General features: G+C 39.1%; 1 protein-coding gene across 1 annotated transcript in view; it reads left to right on the forward strand.

Annotated features, from left to right (window-relative positions):
- Tbc1d32 (TBC1 domain family member 32) overlaps window positions 1-20,873 on the forward strand; it is a 200,223-nt gene that overhangs the window by 126,577 nt on the left and 52,773 nt on the right. Inside the window, exons 23-26 of the mRNA XM_052163596.1 lie at window positions 4,478-4,600; window positions 6,052-6,160; window positions 6,877-6,970; window positions 19,744-19,869. Of these exons, the coding sequence (XP_052019556.1) occupies window positions 4,478-4,600; window positions 6,052-6,160; window positions 6,877-6,970; window positions 19,744-19,869 (452 nt within the window). The remainder of the gene's footprint in view (window positions 1-4,477; window positions 4,601-6,051; window positions 6,161-6,876; window positions 6,971-19,743; window positions 19,870-20,873) is intronic.

Here is a 20,873-nt window from a genome sequence, read left to right on the forward strand (position 1 = left end):
GTGAAGCTAACTCACTTCAGAAATGATGAGTGATGCACTAGGAACGTCTAGACTGTGTATACACCCTTATAATAAAATCCTAACACCTGTTTATGAAATAATATTAACTGCCTATTGTTTGTGTTGATAATCTGTGTGTTTCATTGATTTGCCTAGTCACCATAAGCACACTGAAAGCCACACACCACTATAAAATTGAAACTACGCATATACAAATCTCAAGAACGGACAAATGGGTGTTTTACATTATTCTTAGACATGAGCTTATCACCTACAAAATGCTTGCACAAAAAGCGAATAAGTAAGTTACAAAAATAATGCAAAGATTCTTGCCTTTCTATTGAGTTTAAGATTTTGGCATTGGGTTATCATAGCTATCCTGTATCCTTGTTTAGGCATTTAGTCAAGTTGACAGATAAAATTAGTCACCTTGAGAGTGTATCAGTCCTGGCCTTTTCTTTGTCTTTTCGGAGGCCAGCTATGAGTTTCCTTTCAAGGAGTTGGAAGGACAGGACCAACTCTGGGCTGACTTGAGTTCATTTGCATATTATTTTATTTCCGGTCTTGTGAATACATTTTCTTACCTTTCAGTGTTAAATGGGAGTAGTGGAGAATATTTCATGCCTAACTGCCTTGTCCAAGAATTTCCTGTCCATTGTTAGCTAGACTTGACAGAAGCTAGACTGATCTTGCCTGGCTTACTACAACTTGCCCTAGAGCCTTTCTATAGCCGCCTCTATTACTCCCTCTGTGTTGCAAAGCAAAATGTTTGTTTGTAAATTTTTAGACTATTGAGAATAAGATATTCCCCTTCCCTGAGAATGGAGAAGGGAGGACCATTTGGTCTTTTGTAACCTTAATGGGAATCTTGTCAAACAACATGTTTTTTCTGGGTTCCATATTTGTATCATGAATTACATTAAGGCAGACTTTAATGTTATACTTGTCTTTTTCTACCCATAATGAATTATATTTGGTTGCAGTATAAAGTCCTTTTGATTTATTGTGTAGTTAAATTTGTTAAACTTTGAGCTACTACTGGTGGTTGCATGATTTTTAAAAATCTTACATCATACATTGGTCTTAAGTCTTCATCATTGTACTGGCTAGTTTTGTGTGTCAAGTTGACACAGGCTGGAGTTATCACAGAGAAAGGAGTTTCAGTTGGGGAAGTGCCTCCATGAGATCCAGCTGTGGGGCATTTTCTCAATTAGTGATCAAGTGGGGAGGGCCCCTTGTGGGTGGTGCCATCCCTGGGCTGGTGATCTTGGGTTCTATAGGAGAGCAGGCTGAGCAAGCCAGGGAAAGCAAGCCAGTAAGGAACATCCCTCCTTGGCCTCTGCATTAGCTCCTGCTTCCTGACCTGCTTGAGCTCCAGTCCTGACTTCCTTTTGTGATGAACAGCAATGCAGAACTGTAAGCTGAATAAACCCTTTCCTCCCCAACTTGCTTCTTGGTCATGATGTTTGTGCAGGAATAGAAACCCTGACTAAGACAATTGTCAAGTGAGGATTTGGTGGAGTCTTGAATTTTTTTAAAAATAGAGTTGCTCGAGTTCCGCACGAATTACCTCTTTGCCCACCTAGTTAGTAAGGCCCTTTCATATGTTAATTGAAAGTGCAATTGATAGTCATTTTCATCATCAATTCAGTAGCATTCAGTAGCCTAGAAAAAAAAGGTTGACAGTTGACTAAATCTTTTTCTTCTGTTGCTGTGTGTGTGCGTGCGTGCGCGCGTGTGCGTGCGTGCGTGCGTGTGTGTGTGTGTGTGTGTGTGTGTGTGTGTGTGTGTGTGTGCGCGCGTGTGTGCGTGCGCGCGTGCGCGTGCGTTCTGGTGACAAGTTCCCCTTGCTTGTTTGAACTAAGCATCATCTATCATCCTCACTTGCTCCTTTGATATCACCTGTATCACTAGGAGTTCCCATGTATTTATTAGAACATACCTGCCTCTCAGCTCCAGTCCTTCGCAACTGACAGGCTACTGCTTTAAGGGTTTGGGCATACAGACGGGATGGGAACACAAGCCCAGTTTCCCCAACTCCTGCACATGTTAGATAAATCTATGATCTTATCCCTGAACCCAGCTTCTTGGCACAAAGACTGTGGCAGCATAAATCACGTGATGAAGGACTTCTCACCATCTCCTGAGAACTTGCAAAAGTCAGAAACTTTGGGGGATTTCTGTCTCCTGTCTCCAGGCCTCCTGTCTTGTCCTCCATGAAGGTGGCAGCTCTCTCCCTGCCCCCATGCCTCTTTCTCAGCTTTCTCTCCTAAGGATCCCCTCTCAAGGTTTTCCCAGGGGTTCCAGTTTCATTCTCTCTCTAGGCCCCACCTCACTGAACTGTCCTTTGTTTTATTTTTTTACATAGGCTCTGAGGATTCACCTGAGATCCCCAGAAGAGGTTTCCCCATTGTACTGAACTTTAACTCCTTTTTATGCTATTTTCTATAATTGTCATTGTCTGACCTTGAGCTTGCTTTGTGTTTAAAGCTCTCTGCTATTTACCCCTTCTTCCTTTCTTTGTATTATTGGATTTGAGCAGCTCAGTCTTTAACTAGTCTTCCCAGTGTCTCCATTTGTATAGAATCGATACAGCAGCAGCAGTTCATCTCTTGACTTCTGTAAGTTGAGTGGAACGTTTTTTCTGAACTGTCCTGGTGAACCTTGCTTTGGTTTTATATCTCGTGAACCATTGTAGTCAGGTTCTAGACAATGTTATGGAACAGCTATTTTTGGTAAGAATCTTATGTGCACTTTGAATAGGTAATATCTACTGTTGTGCCAAGATATGAAATTCATATCATTTCTGAAGACATGAATAGGTAGTGATAGTTTAGTGAACACCCGTGTACTAGTCATAATACAAACAATATTCTGTATTATGTTGGGAAACGTTGGGTGTCTCCCTGGCCAACGACTCTTTAGAGAGGTATCTCTCACCAAATTATAGGAATCTGGTATATATAACATCCTTTCCTTTCTCCTACCTCCTTCTAGATTTCCCCCTCCTCCCTACACAACCAACTTCATGAGAACCAAAGCCAAAGAACCAAAACAGATAAACTAAAAACAACAAACCAGCAGCATGAAAGAAAACAAAACAAAAAGCACACAACAAAACACGGAGTCCATTTTGTGCTGTTCCTCCACTGCGAGGCATGAGGTGTGGTGGACATATCCAGTGAAACTTCACTGGAGAAAACTGATTTTCCCCTTGCTAGTGGGTATCAGTCATGGATAAATTCTTGTTTAGGGCTGGAGACTGTGTCTACTTCCTCTCTCAGAGCTGGAACCCTGTCTGGCTTGAACCTGGGAAGGCCTTGTGTATATTGCCACAGTCTCTGTGCATGCCCATGTGTATCACTCTTGTTGTGTCTAGAAGCTCCTGTTTCCTTGGTGTAAACCGTCACCTCTGGTTCATACACTCTTTCTGCCTCCTGTTCTCTATGGACCCTGAACCCTGAAGGGAGGGCTTTGGTGAAGATACCCCATTTAGGTAGGATTCATTGTTCCAATGTCTCTCACGCTCTGCACAGTGTCCAGTTATGGGTCTCTTTGTTAATTCCTTTCTACTGAAAGCTGTGGGTTAGGTGAGGCATGAATTTCTGAGACTTCCATTTGCTATCCTAATACTTCTCACTTCCAGAAAAACAATTTTGAAACTGCCATTTTCATGCTATCATTTTATTTAGTAAGCAAAACAACTTACATTAATGGCAAAATTGTCATTTCATCATTCCTTCTGTAATTAATTATTGAAAAACTTTCAATTAAATATTGAAAAACTATATTATATATGGAATATCTAATATAATATAAAAATGAATATTTATAGTTTTAATGGATTTGCTAATGTTCCCCAGTTAATCTTTAGGTAAGAGTTGAACTATATTTGTTGTTATTGCTATTGTATTTTGTTTTTTGTTTCTTTTTTGTTTTTGTCTCGTTTTTGTTTTGGGGAACAGGATGTTCTATATTACAAATTGGCTTTGAATTTATGGTAGGTTTCCTGTCTCAGCCTTTGAGTGCTAGGATTATAGGTGCCCACCACTTAGCCTGGCTACAAACAATGTCCTTATAATTTGCGATGATATAGATACAGTTTGAAAAATCTGGATTAAACATTAAGAACAACTTCTGAAGCAGAGATTGCAATTATAAATATTCAAAAATTAGTCTGAGAGGTCAGTATGGCAGCTCACGGCTGTAGTCCCAGCCCTTGCAAAGCTGAGGCACAAGGAGTACTGCAAGTTTGAGAGCAGCCTGGGCTTCAGAGTTCAGCCTTCCAAGGCAAACTGGACTACAGATTGAGTTCCAGGCCAACCTGGGCTACAGTGTGAAACTGAAAATGAAAAGGAACTTGAAAAACCCATGTAGACATTCTTGTAACATTGAACCTCAAGGCTCAGGGATTATTTGAAATCTGAAGACTGTCCACATTGGGCTTTCCATGATGGCTCCTGTCTCCTCTTTGTAGGTTGCTAAGTGTGGTGTGCTGTGATCTGGATGCACTGCTCTTACTGCAGGCTCAGTATCAAGTATCCAACATGTTATTCCATGCTCAAGAAGAAAATACCTTTGAGACCTCCGAGAACCACAGGTTAGAATAAACAAACACACAGACAACAACAACAACGTCAACAACAACAAACAGGGCAACATTAGAATGATACAGTCAACAGGTCACCTTACAAATTATTTGAAACTAACTTTGTCTTGGAATTGCTATGTTTAAATGAAGAAGTAGAACACCATTTAAGCATGAATGGCCCAGAAAGATAACGGTATGTGTTTTTGCATGTAACATTTGTTCCTTTTGACTTAATATTTTTCTTTAGTTTTTACAAAGTCCTACTACTTTTAAATTCATATCATTTTTGACAATGACCCTTTGAATACAATTTTGGTTTTACATCTCTCATAGAGACATACTGTCGCTAGTTTCCTAATGTCAGCTTATGGCCATGCATTCTGATTATCTGCCAAGTGAGGTTTAGATCTTTTTTTTTTCCTTCTTATAAATCACACTTGCCATGACCTCAGTCTGACTGACATTTATAGAACAAACCTTCAGTAGCTCTCATTGCTGTCATGTCTGTAATTTAGAACATAGTAGCATACCTCCTTCTACCAGGTCATGGAGAGGGTATCTCATTGGATGTTGAGGTTTAATATAGAAAGGAAACAGCAGCAGCTGCAGCAGCAGAAACTGCCCATCAACACCTTGTGTGATATAGACTATGTCCACTGTAGAACACAGGCAAAGCTTTTGTATTCTTGGTTGACAGCCTAGTTTTCAATTGCTAATCCATCTCTCCAGCCCAACAGGAGTTTTCTTAAAGATACAGTTTAGTTACTTCAGAAATAATATAGGTCCTACTCTCATTTCTCCAAGTATAGGATCATTTATCAAGGACATTCTCTTATTAATCTCACTAGTCTCATGTCAACTATCAATTGCTTCCGCTTTACCAAAGAACTGATAATATCTATAAAAATGAATGTAGCCTTCTGTAATATGCTGATGACCAGTATGTTTTGCAGATACGTTTTTGTTTTTATATGTGTGTGTATTTGTGTGTGTGTGTGTGTGTGTATGTTATGCTATGAATGTGGTGTGTGTATATAAGGTATGTTATGTATGTGATGTGCTGTGTTGTGTATGTGGTATGTAAGTATGTATCTATATGTGTATATGTGTATAGATGTGTGCATATGTGTATGTATGTGTGTGCATGTGTTTATTTATATATATGTGTGTGTGGTGTGCTGAATATGTGGTGTGTGTATGTGGTGTGGTGTGTATGTAATATGTGTATGTGGTATGCTCTGTATGTGGTGTGTGTGTGGTATGTATGTGTGTATGTGTATATATGTGTGTGTATGTGTATGTATGCATGTGCATGTGTGAGTATGTATGTGTGTATATGTGCGTATATATGTATTTGTGTGTGTGTATGTGTGTGTTTCTTTGCAATCTAGTGACATGATGTAAAAATCAAACCATGTTCATTTAAGGAGACAGCAAAATTGATTTATATTCTCTTTCAGGAACTTTATAATTGATGGATTATCAGTAGAGAGAAATCATGTTCTCGTAAGGATTAATCTAATTGGTGGACCTTTGGAGCGGATTTTGCCTCCAAGGACACTTGAGAAGGTGAGTGAAATAGTTTGACATGTTTAGATCATGAAGCAACATTTTCCAACTGACTACACATCAGTAGTACAAGTCAAGTACAAAAGTATTCCACTTTCGTTGCTTGACAAACTTTAAAAACAGATAAACTCATTCAAAATGAAAGTAGTATTGTCTCCAAGAGTGCATGATTGCCAGTGTGTGTACAAGAGCAGTTGATTATTACTTCATTACATACTTGTCTTTAGTCTGTGTGTCCTTGAGTGATTGAACTTTGAAGTTTCTCCTTGTTACCACCCTTACCTCTTGTGTATTTACTCGTTTGGCCTTATGGTGTCCATATGATCTTTATGGAAGATGGCTGGCAACAAGAGCTTTCTTTCTGCAACTATCACCCTGAAAAGATGAGCTACAAATCATTGGTAGAAGAAAAATAAAGTTGTGGGGCAAAAGAAAATACGGGGCCTTTAAAACATAGTATTTTCTTTTCATGGAAAAAAAAAAAAGTAAGTCCATCATCATCAGTCCTAGTCAGAAGAGTAAGTTATCATATGTCCAAGTTGTTTAAAATTTCTATTACATTTTGTTTATTGACTTTAAGGAGTAGCTGATTCTCATAGCAAAATAACTTTTGATTAATTGAACAAGATGTTTATGAGAAAAAAAAAGTTAGCTTAAATGAATGATACTTCAAAGTTCAGTATCTTAACACAGCTCACTATCTGTTGTGTGTTTAGGGGGACAACCCATATCCTTGGCCAATGTTTTCTTCCTATCCAGTGCCACTCTGCTATCTGTCAGAAGATCCACGAAGTGCTGATGTAAAACAAGGTAAATCTTTCCTATTCAGTGATATTCCAATGCTTCTATACTTCGAGAACAAGGCTGTAAGGAAGGTAAGTGTGGGTTTCCATTCAGCATGTACACATGAATCCTTCGCTGCCCCCTCCCACTCCCTCTCGGTTTTTCCATTTACTCCTGTTTTTTGTTTAGCTAGTAACTGTATGATGTCAAAAAGTAATATTTGCTGCAAAGGTATAACACATTTCTCCACTAGCAAAAATGTTTGATTTAAAGACTGACTTGGTGGTGCCTGCAGAGACAGCCCAGCAGTTAAGAGCACTCCCCGCTCTTGCAGAGAACCCCAGGTCAGTTTCCTCAACCATCTTTAACTCCAGCTCTGTGGTCTTTGGCACCCACTCCTGGCTCTCAGGACATTCAGCACACATGTGCTACAGGAATACATCTTTAAAACTTTTTTTTTTTTTAAAGAAATCTAGATCAGTGGCTACTGTTTAAATTCTGCACATGAAGAGGTTTGTTTAGCATGGTAGTCTTTTTTTTTTTTAAAATAACTGCTGTGTTTGCACAAACCCCATGTCTTTAAATTTGAATTATAATGGGAAGTATTTTATCCACCTTTGGAGGAGGCATCCTTACCAATGGATAGTTGTATAGCTTTGCAGGATAACATGAGTGAAATCGACGAAGTAATGTGCTAGGATAGTATATAATCAATCACACTGCCTGGCCAAAGAGAGTCTTATGTGAGAAGATGTGTGTATTGCAGACTGTATGTGAGCTTTGAAGGGCAAAGCAACAGCGAGCAAAGACAGGGCTCAAGCAGAGGAGGGAAGCTCGATGACATCACACTCTGCTGGGACCACACCAAGAGGTTCTAGGCCAGGAAATCCCTACAAGAAATATGAGGATTCACCATCAAGCTTTTCATTATTTTCGTAGTCAATTCTTAACATCAACATCCTGTGCTTTATAATGCTGTCAAACTTACATTGGAAAGAAATCATGTGTGAAAGATAGATGCTGCATTCAGTTTATGTGCTTTCAAGTTTTGGCTTTGGGTTTCACTCTTGCATGACTAAATCTATTACTTTTTCAGACACTTGGGAGTAGCGTTGCACATTGTTCAGGGGGAGGGTCTTGCTGTGGTACCTTTGAATGTTTTCATGCTCATGCCCATCCTTCGGGGAACCCAGGCCCTTTTCATGTTTGCTCTCATCCTCCGGTTTGCTCTGAGACTTTCTTTTAGGCTGTTTATTCTGTAGCTTTTGTCTTTAGATTATTAACCTGCATGCTTGCTTCTCTACTGTGCACTTAATAAATGCTAAATGCAGGATGCTTCCCAGGAATTATAAATAATACATCAACACCCGTTTGTTTGTTTGTTTGTTTGTTTGTTTGTTTGTTTGTTTCAGTGCCTCAACGTTTAGCTTGGGCTTTCCTTGACATAATACAGCATTGTTTTCTTTTGCTAAGTTTCATTTGGCGATAGACATTTCTTTATTGTATTTTGAGTCAGATTCATTGTCAGTTTTATTAGCTGACTTCCACCTTTATTTTGGGAACTTGAACAAAGGAAATGAAAATAAGGCATAAATAGATATTTCCCCAAGGATAAGCATATCCGTCAGTACCTAGGAATCAGTACAGATGGAAGTGTATTTTTACTCCATGCAAAAGTGATTTATAAAAGAGCAATAGTGGATTTATGTTCTGCCAGTAGGTGCCAGACAGTTATAGGGTGTTTCCAGGTCAGTTTACTTTCCTGTTCTCTTGCATGAGTAATTTCAAAACTCTTTTCCCTCTTTCCCATTCTGCATCCTTTAGACAAAAACCAAACCTCTCATTTTGCTGCAATAGAAAGGGTCAGGAGCATCCGTGTGTTATTAATGCACATCAACCCTTTGACTGCCCACGTGCCTACTTGGACTTCAGCCAGAACAGGGAGCCTTGGCTGATCTGTAAAAGCCAACGTCCACTTCCTCCTCGCTTCCCCTCAGTGATAGTGATTCTTACGGTTCCTTCTTTGTCTCTCATTTTAGATCTTCATCCTGTGAACCTACAATGTGCCCATAATTTCCTGAGTCTAGGCTTAGATAAAGTGTGTGTGTGTGTGTGTATGTGTGTGTGTGTGTGTGTGTGAGAGAGAGAGAGAGAGAGAGTGCATTGTGTCTAGTAGAATAAGAGAATAAGCCAGGCCATCAAAGGTAAATATACACATAAGTGTGAACATACTCTCCTTTTCTGGAGGGCCCTCCGATATCCTTCACGATGCATAGCACAGTTGGATGGAGTTCACCCTTCAGCCTTCATCAGTCTCTGCTGCAATTGCCTACTTTTTCATTAATGGGTATTAATTGTACAGCCCAATCAGATTCATTAGGACATGTTAATGCTTGTTTATTATGTACCATGATAGTTTTTACTCCTCTCCTTGACTTCCGTTACCTCCCTTCCCATTTTCTTCTCCTTTCTCTTCCGAGTAGCCTCTGTTTACATTTCTGTTTACAAAAGCTAGAGTCTGTATATAAAAGATAAAATGAGACACTTGTTTTCATCATATAGGATATTTTAGTTTATATTGAAGACTTTCTGTTCTATGCAAGGAGTTTTCTCTTTGTGATTAAATACAACTCAATTATGTGTGTGTGTATACACAGACACACACACACACACACACACCACTATATCCTCCATTGGCAGGCTTCTGTGGTGCTTCGGTAGCTTGGTTTTCCTCAGTACTCTGTGGTATAAATGTATATACAATATCTATATGCTGACTTAGATTCCTTTAGGTATATCGTCAGGAATGGTATGTCTGGATCATTTGGTAATTCCGCTTTTGGGTTTTTTGAGAAATCTCCATACTGATATTATACTGACTGTACCAGTTTGCATTTCCATCAGCAGGGTTTAAGAATTTCCTCCTAGCCACTCCCAATTCTAGGTTTTGGGACCTGGCAAGCAGGAGGTGGGATTGGCTAGAAGGCAGGGTGCTGAGATAGGATAGGTAGGATAAAGGAAAGTTGAGTTCGCCATGAGAATCTATGGATTCAGGGAGTGGAGGCAGAGAGGCAATACAGGCTACTGCAGTTGCTCTACTATGTGACTGGGGGTGACAAGGGGCATTGGAATTGGAGGACAGGTAGAGGGTGAGGAGTAAGTTAAAAACCTTTCTTTTTTAGCATAGAAGGCTGTGTCTTTGCCATAGCCCTCCCGGCACAGGCTTTGTTATAGGAAGGACTGTACAAGTCTAGAATTATTTAGTCTCTCATTTTCCACATGATAGGAAGTTGTTTATACTGCAGTTCCATCTGTGAACAACCACAAACGTGTGCATCAGACAGTAGTCCTGATTTAGCAGGAGTACCTGCTGTCTCCTCCTAAGACCCCTCTGAACTCATCTGTGGTTCTGCATCACAAAGAAAATAATCTAAGTAGTAATGATCATGTGAAGACGACTTCAGGAAGAGTTCTTGCAAAGATATATTACATTTATAAATTTTATTTGTCATTCTGAGAGTCCTAATATCTTTGCCATGATTGAAGATGAGGGCAGAAAACAGCAAATGCTACAGGAAGTAAAAATATGTCTAGTTTTCCCTCAAATGTAAGTATGGACATCAGAGCTCAGTGAACTTAATGAGGAAAATGTAACCAACTTCTTATTCTAAAAGGGTAAGTTCATTCAGAATTAGTGAGGTTGAACCAGTTACACAAACAGTACTAAAGCTAATAATGACTAGCAGGGTTCATATATTTTGTGCTCTGCTTTTTGATTGAGAGGCAATAATTCATTGATTCGGACAGGCATCAGGTTAATCATCATTTGCACACAAAATTTTAGAATGTTATTTCATTGTTGAAAAAATTAATTTCAGTTATTTGCACATGATGAACTGATCCTCGTTCTTCTTCCAGCTTCTAGATTTATTCTGCGTGCGGCAGTTGGTATCTCCTCGTTGATTAAATTGTCTCCTGTTAGCCACTCAGCATCAGTATGAGCTGTCAGATGATTCGTCTCTAGAAACACGACTCTGGAGGCATTATCTAGTTCAGCCATTTCTCATGTGAACATTTCAATGCAACGTTATTAAAATTTAGGTGGCCTTATAAAAAGCTAATGATTTCCATTTGTATGTATACACACATATATGTGCACATACATGTATATGAGCAGAGAGGATGAAAGGCAAACATTATATTGCCTATAGCAGCAGTAATTATTACTTGGGATATATCTGAACTGTGCTAGTATATTTTATATTGTTCATTTTGCAGAAGACAAAAAACTGAATCTGTGGCCACAGAGCAGGTGCAGGTTAACCTGTTAGAAGCTATCCACAGGAACTGCTGGAAGGTAGCTCATGGGGTCCACCTGTTTGCAGCAGGATGCTTATAAGATGGTATTCATGCATGTTTCTTTTTATTCTCCAAGTTCCCCCAGGAGTTTTCAGGACCTATTGACCAGTCTGCTCTACTTTATTCTGTTTGCCTGAATGTAGGGTGAAAACTCTGTTTTTGTAACACGCGAGAGAAATGTAGGCTTCCTGTGCTGAAACCGAAACATAGTCAGAGGGATTGAGTTGCACACTCCAGATACTGAAGGCATTAGAGAGAAATATCTCAAAAAAAAAAAAAAAGACATTTTCTGTCTTTTTTTTCTCTGACTTTCATTGTTTTATTATTTTTTAAAATTACTTTTATCCCAAGTGGGGAGAGGACTTTCAGGATCAAGTACTCGCTGAGCAAGTGTGAGGGTCTGAGTTCAGATACTTTGCCACCACATAGAAACTGACTGGGAGTAATGGCACATATACATTGGAGGAAAATACAGCCAGACCCTGTGGACTCAGTTGCCAGTCACTCTGGACCAAACTGCAAGTTCTGGGAGAGACTCAGTCCTAAAATACAAAACTGAAACACAATTCAAACATGCCAACATCAACCTCTAGCATCCATCCGTAGCTGCACAGATGAGCACAGCAGCACACTTGGGCACATACAAATATGCCACAGAAAGAGACATAACATATATTGCCTTTATATAGCTGCCATAAGCCAACTCTACTATATGTACACCCCATGTATCTTGATGCTATGGTACTATACCTACTGTGGTGCCAGGGCCAGACCTGGGACCTCAAGGGGATGAATCAAAAGCACACACACACACACACACACACACATACACACACATACACACACACACACATACACACTTGGGATTGGGTGGTCTGGACTCTTCAGGAGACTCCGCATGTTAATTATATACAGTTCAATGGAGAGGCAGATTATTGCATTCAAGTATACTAGGAGGTAATGTTATAACAGATAAACAAGGAGTCAGGGCTTATGGTGAATAACTGGGTCAAGGAGACAAGTTTACAATCACAAAAGAACACACATGGTATGCACCCGCTGATAAGTGGATATTAGCCCAAAAGCTTGGAATACCCAAAATATAACTCACAGACCACATGAGGCTCAAGAGGAAGGAAGACCAAAGTTTGGATACTTTGATCCTTATTGGAAAGTAGATCAAAATACGCATGGCTCATAGCCAACCAATAGACTGATCATAGGGTCCCCAGTGCTGCAGCTAGAGAAAGGACCCAAGGAGCTGAAGAGGTTTGCAGCCCCACAGGAGGAAAAATAATATGTACCAACCAGTACTCCCAGAGCTCCCAGGGACTAAGCCACCAACCAAAGAGTATAATTGGAGGGACCCATGGCTCCAGCTACATATGTAGCAAAAGATGGCCATTTCAGACATCAGTGTTGGTCGATGGTCCTGTGAAGGTTTGATGCCCCCAGAATAGGGCAATGCAAGTCAGGAAATTGGAGGGATAACACAGAAAGGGGATATCATTTGAAATGTAAATAAAGCAAATATGTAATTAAAAACAGACAAGCTTAGCTAGTCTCCATCAGAGCAGTCTCTATAGTGGACCATTGACAGGCTGTATATATCCAGGCAGAGAAAGCTGTGGTAGGCATTTTCTTCACACACCAGCATTGTCCACATGTGGACCAGAGGAAGATGTTGCCTTCTTTCTGAGCCTTACTGTGGGGCAGAGGCTTTGCCATTTCCCCAAGGGTCTAAAGCTTCAGGGACCTGGCCACGGCCATGTCAACAATACGCCTTTGCTCGGGACGACTTGCACTCAGGGCTTCTACACACTGTGGAATTTCCTTTTTATTGTGATGTTATTTTGATGTACATTTAACACAGTGGGTGCTGGCACCCTCAGAGGTGGAGGGTATGCTGTCTGTCTTTCTCTTGTGTATTGTTACGTCCATTAATAAGTCTCTTGGGGTAGCACTACTCACTGGTTGTTTTCTCAGGTCTGAGAAATGTGTATGGGCCATCTTTTGAAAGTTAAAAATATTGTAGTAACTTCTCACAGAAGGGAGTGTTTTGTGTTCACGGGAACTCCTTGACAGGCACTCCTTGCCCATCCATTCCTCCTTCCAGAAGGTTCGCTTTCCTGTGTCTAAGTGAAGTGACAGCTAGTGAGCCCGCTGGTAAACACGTGCGCTTCTTCCCTGTCCTTTCCCCTAGTTGGTCCTCCTCTCTTGCTTCTGTGGCAGTCTCTATCAGAATCCAGATCAGTCATACAGACATTTTTCACTTCCGTCAATAACTTTGCTGAGATAAAATTAATATATGATATAATTCATCCGTTTAAAGTACACAGTTCATTTGTTTGTTTGTTTTTCTAGACTAAATGTCTCTGTGTAGACCTGATTATCTTAGAACTTGCTCTGTAGACAAGCCTCGCTTTGAATTTATAGAGATCTGCCTGCCTCTGCCTCCTGAGTGCTGGGACTAAAGGCGTGTGTCACCACCATCTGGCCAGCTTGTTTATTTTTAGTATATTCATAGAATGAATATTCACAGCCTCAAAGTGAAAAAAAAAAATCAGCAAAATAAACCAGATACAAGCAAAATCGGATAAAATCACCCAGTACTAAAATCCCTGGGACTGCAAATCAAAGAAATCTGTGTTCCCTTTGCTGATTTGTCAGGGTGTCAAGGGTCTAAGGAAGTCAGGCCATATCATCTGTTTAATGACATGGGGAGGGGAGTCAGCATGAAGTCTCTTCTCCCATCAAACCTCTGCCTTTGAGACTGTTCTCATTAGACGCTGGGGATCATTACCAGACTAACCCCAGTGACTCTGCCTCTCAGCTGTGGGACCCTCAGATCTGACCGAGCATCCACAGCATGTGTAGATTTGTGGCTAAAAGGTCCTCGCAGTGAGTACACTTGAGTTTACATCTTTCCTGAGCTGGGCACCCACATTACACTTACTTTATCATCTATAAAACATCACTGTCATTTTCAAAGGCACATAAATGTATGTATTGCTATCATTTTATCCCATTTTTCTCACAATTAAAAAAAAACAAACTTTATAATGTCTCATTGTACAATTATTCCACATCCATCCTTTTGTAGTGTCAGGGTTCTACTTTTATTGTTTCCTCTGTCATATTTCTACTTATTTGATGGAATAATGATTTTCTGCCTGACAAAAAAATTCTCTTACTACTATATAAGAGTGAGTTAGTTCCTTATTGATAATCATTTTCTGTAATGCAATGTGTCAGCTATTATTAAAATACAGATAAATTCTTCTGATATCTTCTCATATGACAAAACAGTTATTTCATCTTATAGTCCATAACTGTAAATGGTAATAGCTCTTAATTTTGGACATAATACAAACTATAAGCAAATTCTAGACCAGACTCATCGGCTTGTAAGTTGTAAGGTTTGAACAAATTTAGTATACGTGCTTAAACCTTTAAGCTCTATATGTTCCTGTCTGCAGGACATACCATGTCTTAGGTGAGTGCAAGAGCTCCCTGCTGTGCCACATGTCTGTTGTCTGACACATTACAACACATTATGAGGGCAAGTGAAAGTCCACAAATATTGGGAATTATATACTATGGAATAGAAAAGGATTTTTTCTCTGAAAAGTTTCTTTTGAGATAGGGTTGCACATCTCTCTCAATGGCCTGGAACTCAATCAAACTAGACATGTTCTTATTCTTTCTTATTTCTATATTGTTTTTATTCTTGGAATTTATATTTATTCCTTGAAGATAAAAGTAATTCACTCCGATTTGACATCAGCTCTTTAAGTGAAGGGTCTGATATGATAGTGATACTGCTAAGATCATGGTTTCTCTCCTGGACTGTAGGTGTTAAAGTAGCCAGTTTAGACAGGAAAATACACATTCTCTTTTGAAGAATGAGGATGTATTTTTATGTGTTTATCTCCTTAAAAATTGAAATAAGTATATAGGTAGCAATGAGAAAAAGTAGACCATACAGTATTTTTATCGAGTACAACCATAACCGTTATGTTTTCAAACTTGGCTGGTATCTCCTCCAGTAAATGTTTAGTCAACAAGTTAAAAAAATGAAGTGATCAATCGAAGAAAATGAACACTCTGCTTTAAATGAGTTCTGTCTTTTAGGAATGCAGTTCTTTAACATGGACTAGGAAGCCTTTAGATGCCAAGTCATTTATAATGAAACAGATGGAACTAGAGACCATCATATTAAGTGGAACAAGCCAGATTAAAAATGACAAATGTCACATGTCCTCTCCTTTATGGAATCTAGATTAAAAAGAAAAGGAACCGGAGATTAATTTGAAAAAGGATGGAAACTATTGGGGCCAGAGAAGGTAATGGAGGTAAATATGAGTAAAATATATGTTTTAGTCAATGTTCTCATGCTGTGAAGAGACTCTGTGACCATGGCAACTCCTATAGAGGGAAATCATTTACCTGGACTGACATATGGGTTTAGTGCATTGTTCCTGTGGAAGGAAGCATGGTAATGCACAGGTAGTCATGATGCTGGAGAGATAGCTGAGAGTTCTATATCCGGAACTGCAGAAAGAGAGAGAGGGAGAGAGAGAAAGGGAGAGGAAGACGGAGACAGAGAGACAGAGACAGACAGAGACAGAGACGGGGGCGGGGGTGGGGGGAGGTACCGCCTCATAGTGCCACTTCAAGGTCACCAAGCATTCCTGTCTGTGAGCCTGTGAGTCCATTCTTATATAAATAACCACAGCACGATATACACATGCATGAAAATGTTGCGATGAGACCTGTTTGACTAATTATAACATGGAATGTTATGTATATTTTCAAACTTAGAAACTGGTAAATCTGCCTGTATTAAGTGTGCTTCTTGGAAAAGTATTCTGTTGCTCTCTCTTGCTTATTATAATATAATCTGAAGTGATGGCCATGTTAATAAAAGAATAGAAACACAAATGGAAATCAGTAATTCTACAATTAAGCTTCAGGATGCAATTCTGGATATGTGCAGTAGGCTGGGCATCTCTTGGTACTTACCTTGAGATTCCCATTCCTTCCACAGCATCTCTCACATGTTTATATGTGGAAATTCACAATCTCATATGAAATTAAGGGAAGGCTTGTTTCCTGGGTGAACAGTAGGGCTTCTTTGTATTTATATCAAGCTGATGTTATTTCTTTTTTTTTAATTATTTTTTGTTATATAGTCTTTATTCCATTGTGTATAGTATTATATGGTAAATATAATATTTGAATTATACATTTAAATTATACAATATTTCCTATTATTAAAATGAAGTGAAAAGCTCTACTCTTCTATGAAACAGGAATGTTGTCATTCAGAGAGGAAACAAAGTCAGTTGTCAGTGGTGAATATCAGGAATGGGGAGCTTTCTGTATTTCTTTTCTTGTTTTTGTGTTTTCTTCAATAGGAGCTAGAATAGTTTAAATTGAATGTTTTCATTTTCTCCTAGTTTTTCATAGGTACCTTTGATTTATATTGATCTAAAGAAGCATATAGAGGAGTGATATGCCCTTTTCTATCTTTTAAGATATAGCAAGCTAATTTGGGCATAGAACAGTGGTAGTTTTTTGTAGTGAGTTCATCAGAGCTGAATTATATAATAACTGAGTATTGGTTTGTGATATTCAGTTTCTAGAAATACTATTATGCCATTTGAGTTATATAGAATTGTCTGTTCTTAAAATGGTGTTAGAAACCAATAATGAAATTTTTATATTCCTAGAAATATATATATATATAAATAAAGATTCATTTATATATATATAAAGAAAAAGATTCATTTTATTACAGGCCCCTATAGAGCACCCAGAAATTCATCAAAATTATAAAACTGTCATGATTATAAAAATTCTTAAACTAGTTTGGTAGCTGTCTTATTAGGCTGTCCTATTACTGTAATAAAACACCATGGCAAAGCAACTTAGAGAAGGAAAGGTTTATTTGGGCCTATGGTTCTAGAGATGAAGGGTCCATCTGGCAGGCGGTGTCAGCCGTGGTACTGGTAAGCTGAGAGTTCACATTTTAAATCACATGCTGGAAACCAAATGAATGGGGAATGGCAGTTGGTTTTAAACCCTAAAAGTCCACTCCTATCGCCATACTTCCCCCAAGGAGACCATACCTCTCCAACAATGTTACCAACTGGGCACAGTGACGGAGCCTGTCATCCAAACCACCACAGTGGCACGGGCTGTTAATCTCAGTGTTTAGAGGTATAGCCTCAGAATCAGAACTTTGAGATTACCCCCATGATATATGAGTCACTGTATCAAAAAAATAATTCTTTAAAAGATAAAGTATACTCTTGAAAACGTAATTAACCATTATTTGATCATTAAGGGTTTTCTTCTTGATGCTGCCCTTTTTTTTTTCGGGGGGGGGGGCACTTACTCTGTAGCCCAGGATGGCCTTGATCTTGGGCCAACCCTACCAGCCTCACCAGCCTGTGTGCTCCTAAGGAAATTGGGATTCTCTTTCAGGCTTTTAGTCATGTTTGTTAGTTACCGAATTTATGTTCAGAGGGAAGCTAAAGACCATTTTACTAAAGTTTGAGAGAAAAAATACAGGACAGGTAAACAGTAATCTTGGCAGTAGTCAGGAGGAGTGGGATGGAAAAGAAGGAAGTCCTGCTTTTGAGTTAGGGTCTAACCCAGGCAGCATGATCAGCAATGGAGAGTCAGGAATTTGGGTCCAAAGTTGACCATGAGGGAGCAATGTATCCTCAGTGCCTTCCAAGCTACTGGAACACTGGGATTGTTGGCATACGCTTTCACATCTGGCTTCCTTAGGATTCTCGTAAGTGAGCATTGTATAAAAGCGCCTACCTTTAATAAAAGTGTAGTCAGTTCCAGTGTAAATGGCATACCAAGTTGTGATATAGAGCCACTCGTAGTTGAGGGCATGCTAACTTGCTTAGTTATTGGCTTTCAATTATCTATAAACATTCACATATGCGTGATATATGCATGATATGTGATAAAATGCACTCATTTAAAGAAACTACTGTGAAATTTCATAAATGTCTGTAGTTATTCGTACCATAACATCTTCTCATGTCCTCACAGCAAGTCTTTCTTACCCCGAGTCATCTTTTCTCCATCCTCAGTCACGGGTAGACACTGGTCCTTCTCATTCCTCTGAATTGGTGTTCCTCCTCCTCCTCAGCTCAGTCATAATACTGTTAGTATTTTGCAATGTTCAATTTTTGGGCGAGCCAGGGTGTTACCACTTAGGCATTTTAGCAGTATTTCTGGGGTTCTCTGTCTATCAGATGCCAGGTGAGAACTCATCCCACTACCTCAGTTGTGGGAACTGAAATGCCTATTGCCAAATTCCCCCCTTGGGATCAAAACTGCAGCTACTTGAGAACCGGTACTTACTATAAGATTGCTTTTCTGGCGCCCACATTTCACAGGAATAATAATGCAGAGTGTTCATCCTCTGTACGTCTTTCAGTTTGTTCAGTAAAATGAATGACTCAAAAGTTAGAGATGCTGCTATACACATGCTACTTGCTTTCTTTTTACAGAGTTCCAGGAGGTCAGTATTTAATCATAAACTACACTCTGTTTAACTGTTTCCTTTTTATGTTCATCTAAATCCTTTAAAACAATAGTGGATACTTTTCGCCAGGGAATTATTTGTGTATCGGCTTGACTTTGCAAGGCTATCATTTTCTGTGAGGGGCTGGGCATGGTGGTATACACCTATAATTCCAGTACTTTGGAATCTTAGACAGTGCAAAGTGTGTGCACAGCACAGTGGCAGTAGGGTTGTGTGTCATTCAAAGCTTTTTTTTTGTAATTTAAATATCCTTATCCTTTCTTAGTTATGCTTACAAATACAACTTTGGCTGTGATAATTGTGGGATGATGGATGATATGTCTCGGTCTTTTAAGACTAATTAGAAGGGTAATTTAGATCGTGTTTTCTTTACTGAGATGTCTATGTGTATGTATATTCTAGGTGTGTGCACATGTGCCGGAATATGATAGTTTTTCCCTACCCTTAGCTTCAGCTTCTCTACTAACCAAAGTCTGAAAATACTAAGTAGAAAATTCTGAAACTAATCATTGGTAAATTGCTTTTTGTTGGAGTTAATCTGATAAGGACCTCTACTGCCAACTCACTTTGTTCTATTCTGTATGGGACACGCCCCCTGTCCAGCCATGTGCTACTTAAGTTCTTTGCCCATTTCTCACTTAGTGGCCAATCTGATGATTGGCAATTGTGGTATACTAGTATCAGTGTTCAGTTAACCATTAAGTTACTTAATAATTCCAATATAGAGTGGAAGGCTGTCATTTTCCTATACTAAATAATCATTGCTCTATTTTGATATTAGGGATTATTGTTAGCTCCTTTGACTTTAATACAGATATTTGACTATCTAGCCTGTAATATTCTAACCTGTGATTTTGCTTACTAGACAATGATATTGGAAACATGTTATCATGCTTCAAAATGTCTGATAAACAAACGGAGTGGATAGAAAACTGCCGAAGACAGTTTTGTAAAGCCATGAAATCCGAGCCGGACGCAGTCTGTGGAAGTGGTGAGTGCTTTGTTCCATACTGGGGATCTCCCTGCATGAAGTCATTACAACAGAAGCTGTGGCTCCTGGGAAGTTCTGCCTGTGTGTGCAGGAAACATAATGCTAATTGGAAAAGTCCATGGCCCTTCAAGGGATTTGTAATTCTGAGAGAATCAAAGATTAGAGTACTCTTAAGCCTTGTAACAGACTCTCTGACGTGGTGAGCATCTCTGATGTCCTGTTGTCTTTTCTTGGGCTACAGCTTACCTGGTTTCAACAGTCTTCATATGCCACATTGCTGTATCTTTGTAGAAGGCTTAACCAGTTCACTAGTAACATAAGTATCTTAAAACATCACCTGGCACCCAGCAAAACCAATTAAATGATTCCTAAGGAAGCTTTATCATAAGGCAGTGTCTCTAGTTTCAAACTTATCAAGCAAGTTTAACCCCAATAATTTACATGTGCTTTAGCTTTCTGAAGCCGTAACTTTAATCTGTTGCTGCCATAAGATAGACTTCCTAAACATTGTCATTTATAAGTGACTTAACTTCATCAGTCATACTTAATGGCTTTCATATTTTTTATAAAATTGGAAAAAAGGAATGTAAGAACTAAATTAATAGTTTGCTAGAAATGGTATTTTAGAGAATAATTAAATATTTATGTGGCAACAAAATCACAAATTATTCAATTATTCTCCACAGCATGAGTATAAATGAGCAGTTAAACGTTTCGTATCCCTTAAGATTTATAAAGTATCTATATATTTATTCTTGATTGTGTAAGGGAGAATATGTAAAATAGGCTTTCTCAGTGGGTTTAGCACATGGCTAAAAACACATAGCAACTTAGGAGAGGAGCGGCTTGGAAGAGTTTAGTTTAAATGTTTAAATACATCAAAAAAGGACAGCCCTGGCCTCAGAGTTGGTGGCAACGCCTTTAATCCCATCACTTGGGAGTCAGAGAGGCAGATGGATCTCTGAGTTTAAGGCCAGCCTGGTCTACAGAGAGTGTTCCAGGAC

Source organism: Apodemus sylvaticus, chromosome 19 (genome assembly GCF_947179515.1).
Source record: "Apodemus sylvaticus chromosome 19, mApoSyl1.1, whole genome shotgun sequence".
NCBI lineage: Eukaryota > Metazoa > Chordata > Mammalia > Rodentia > Muridae > Apodemus > Apodemus sylvaticus.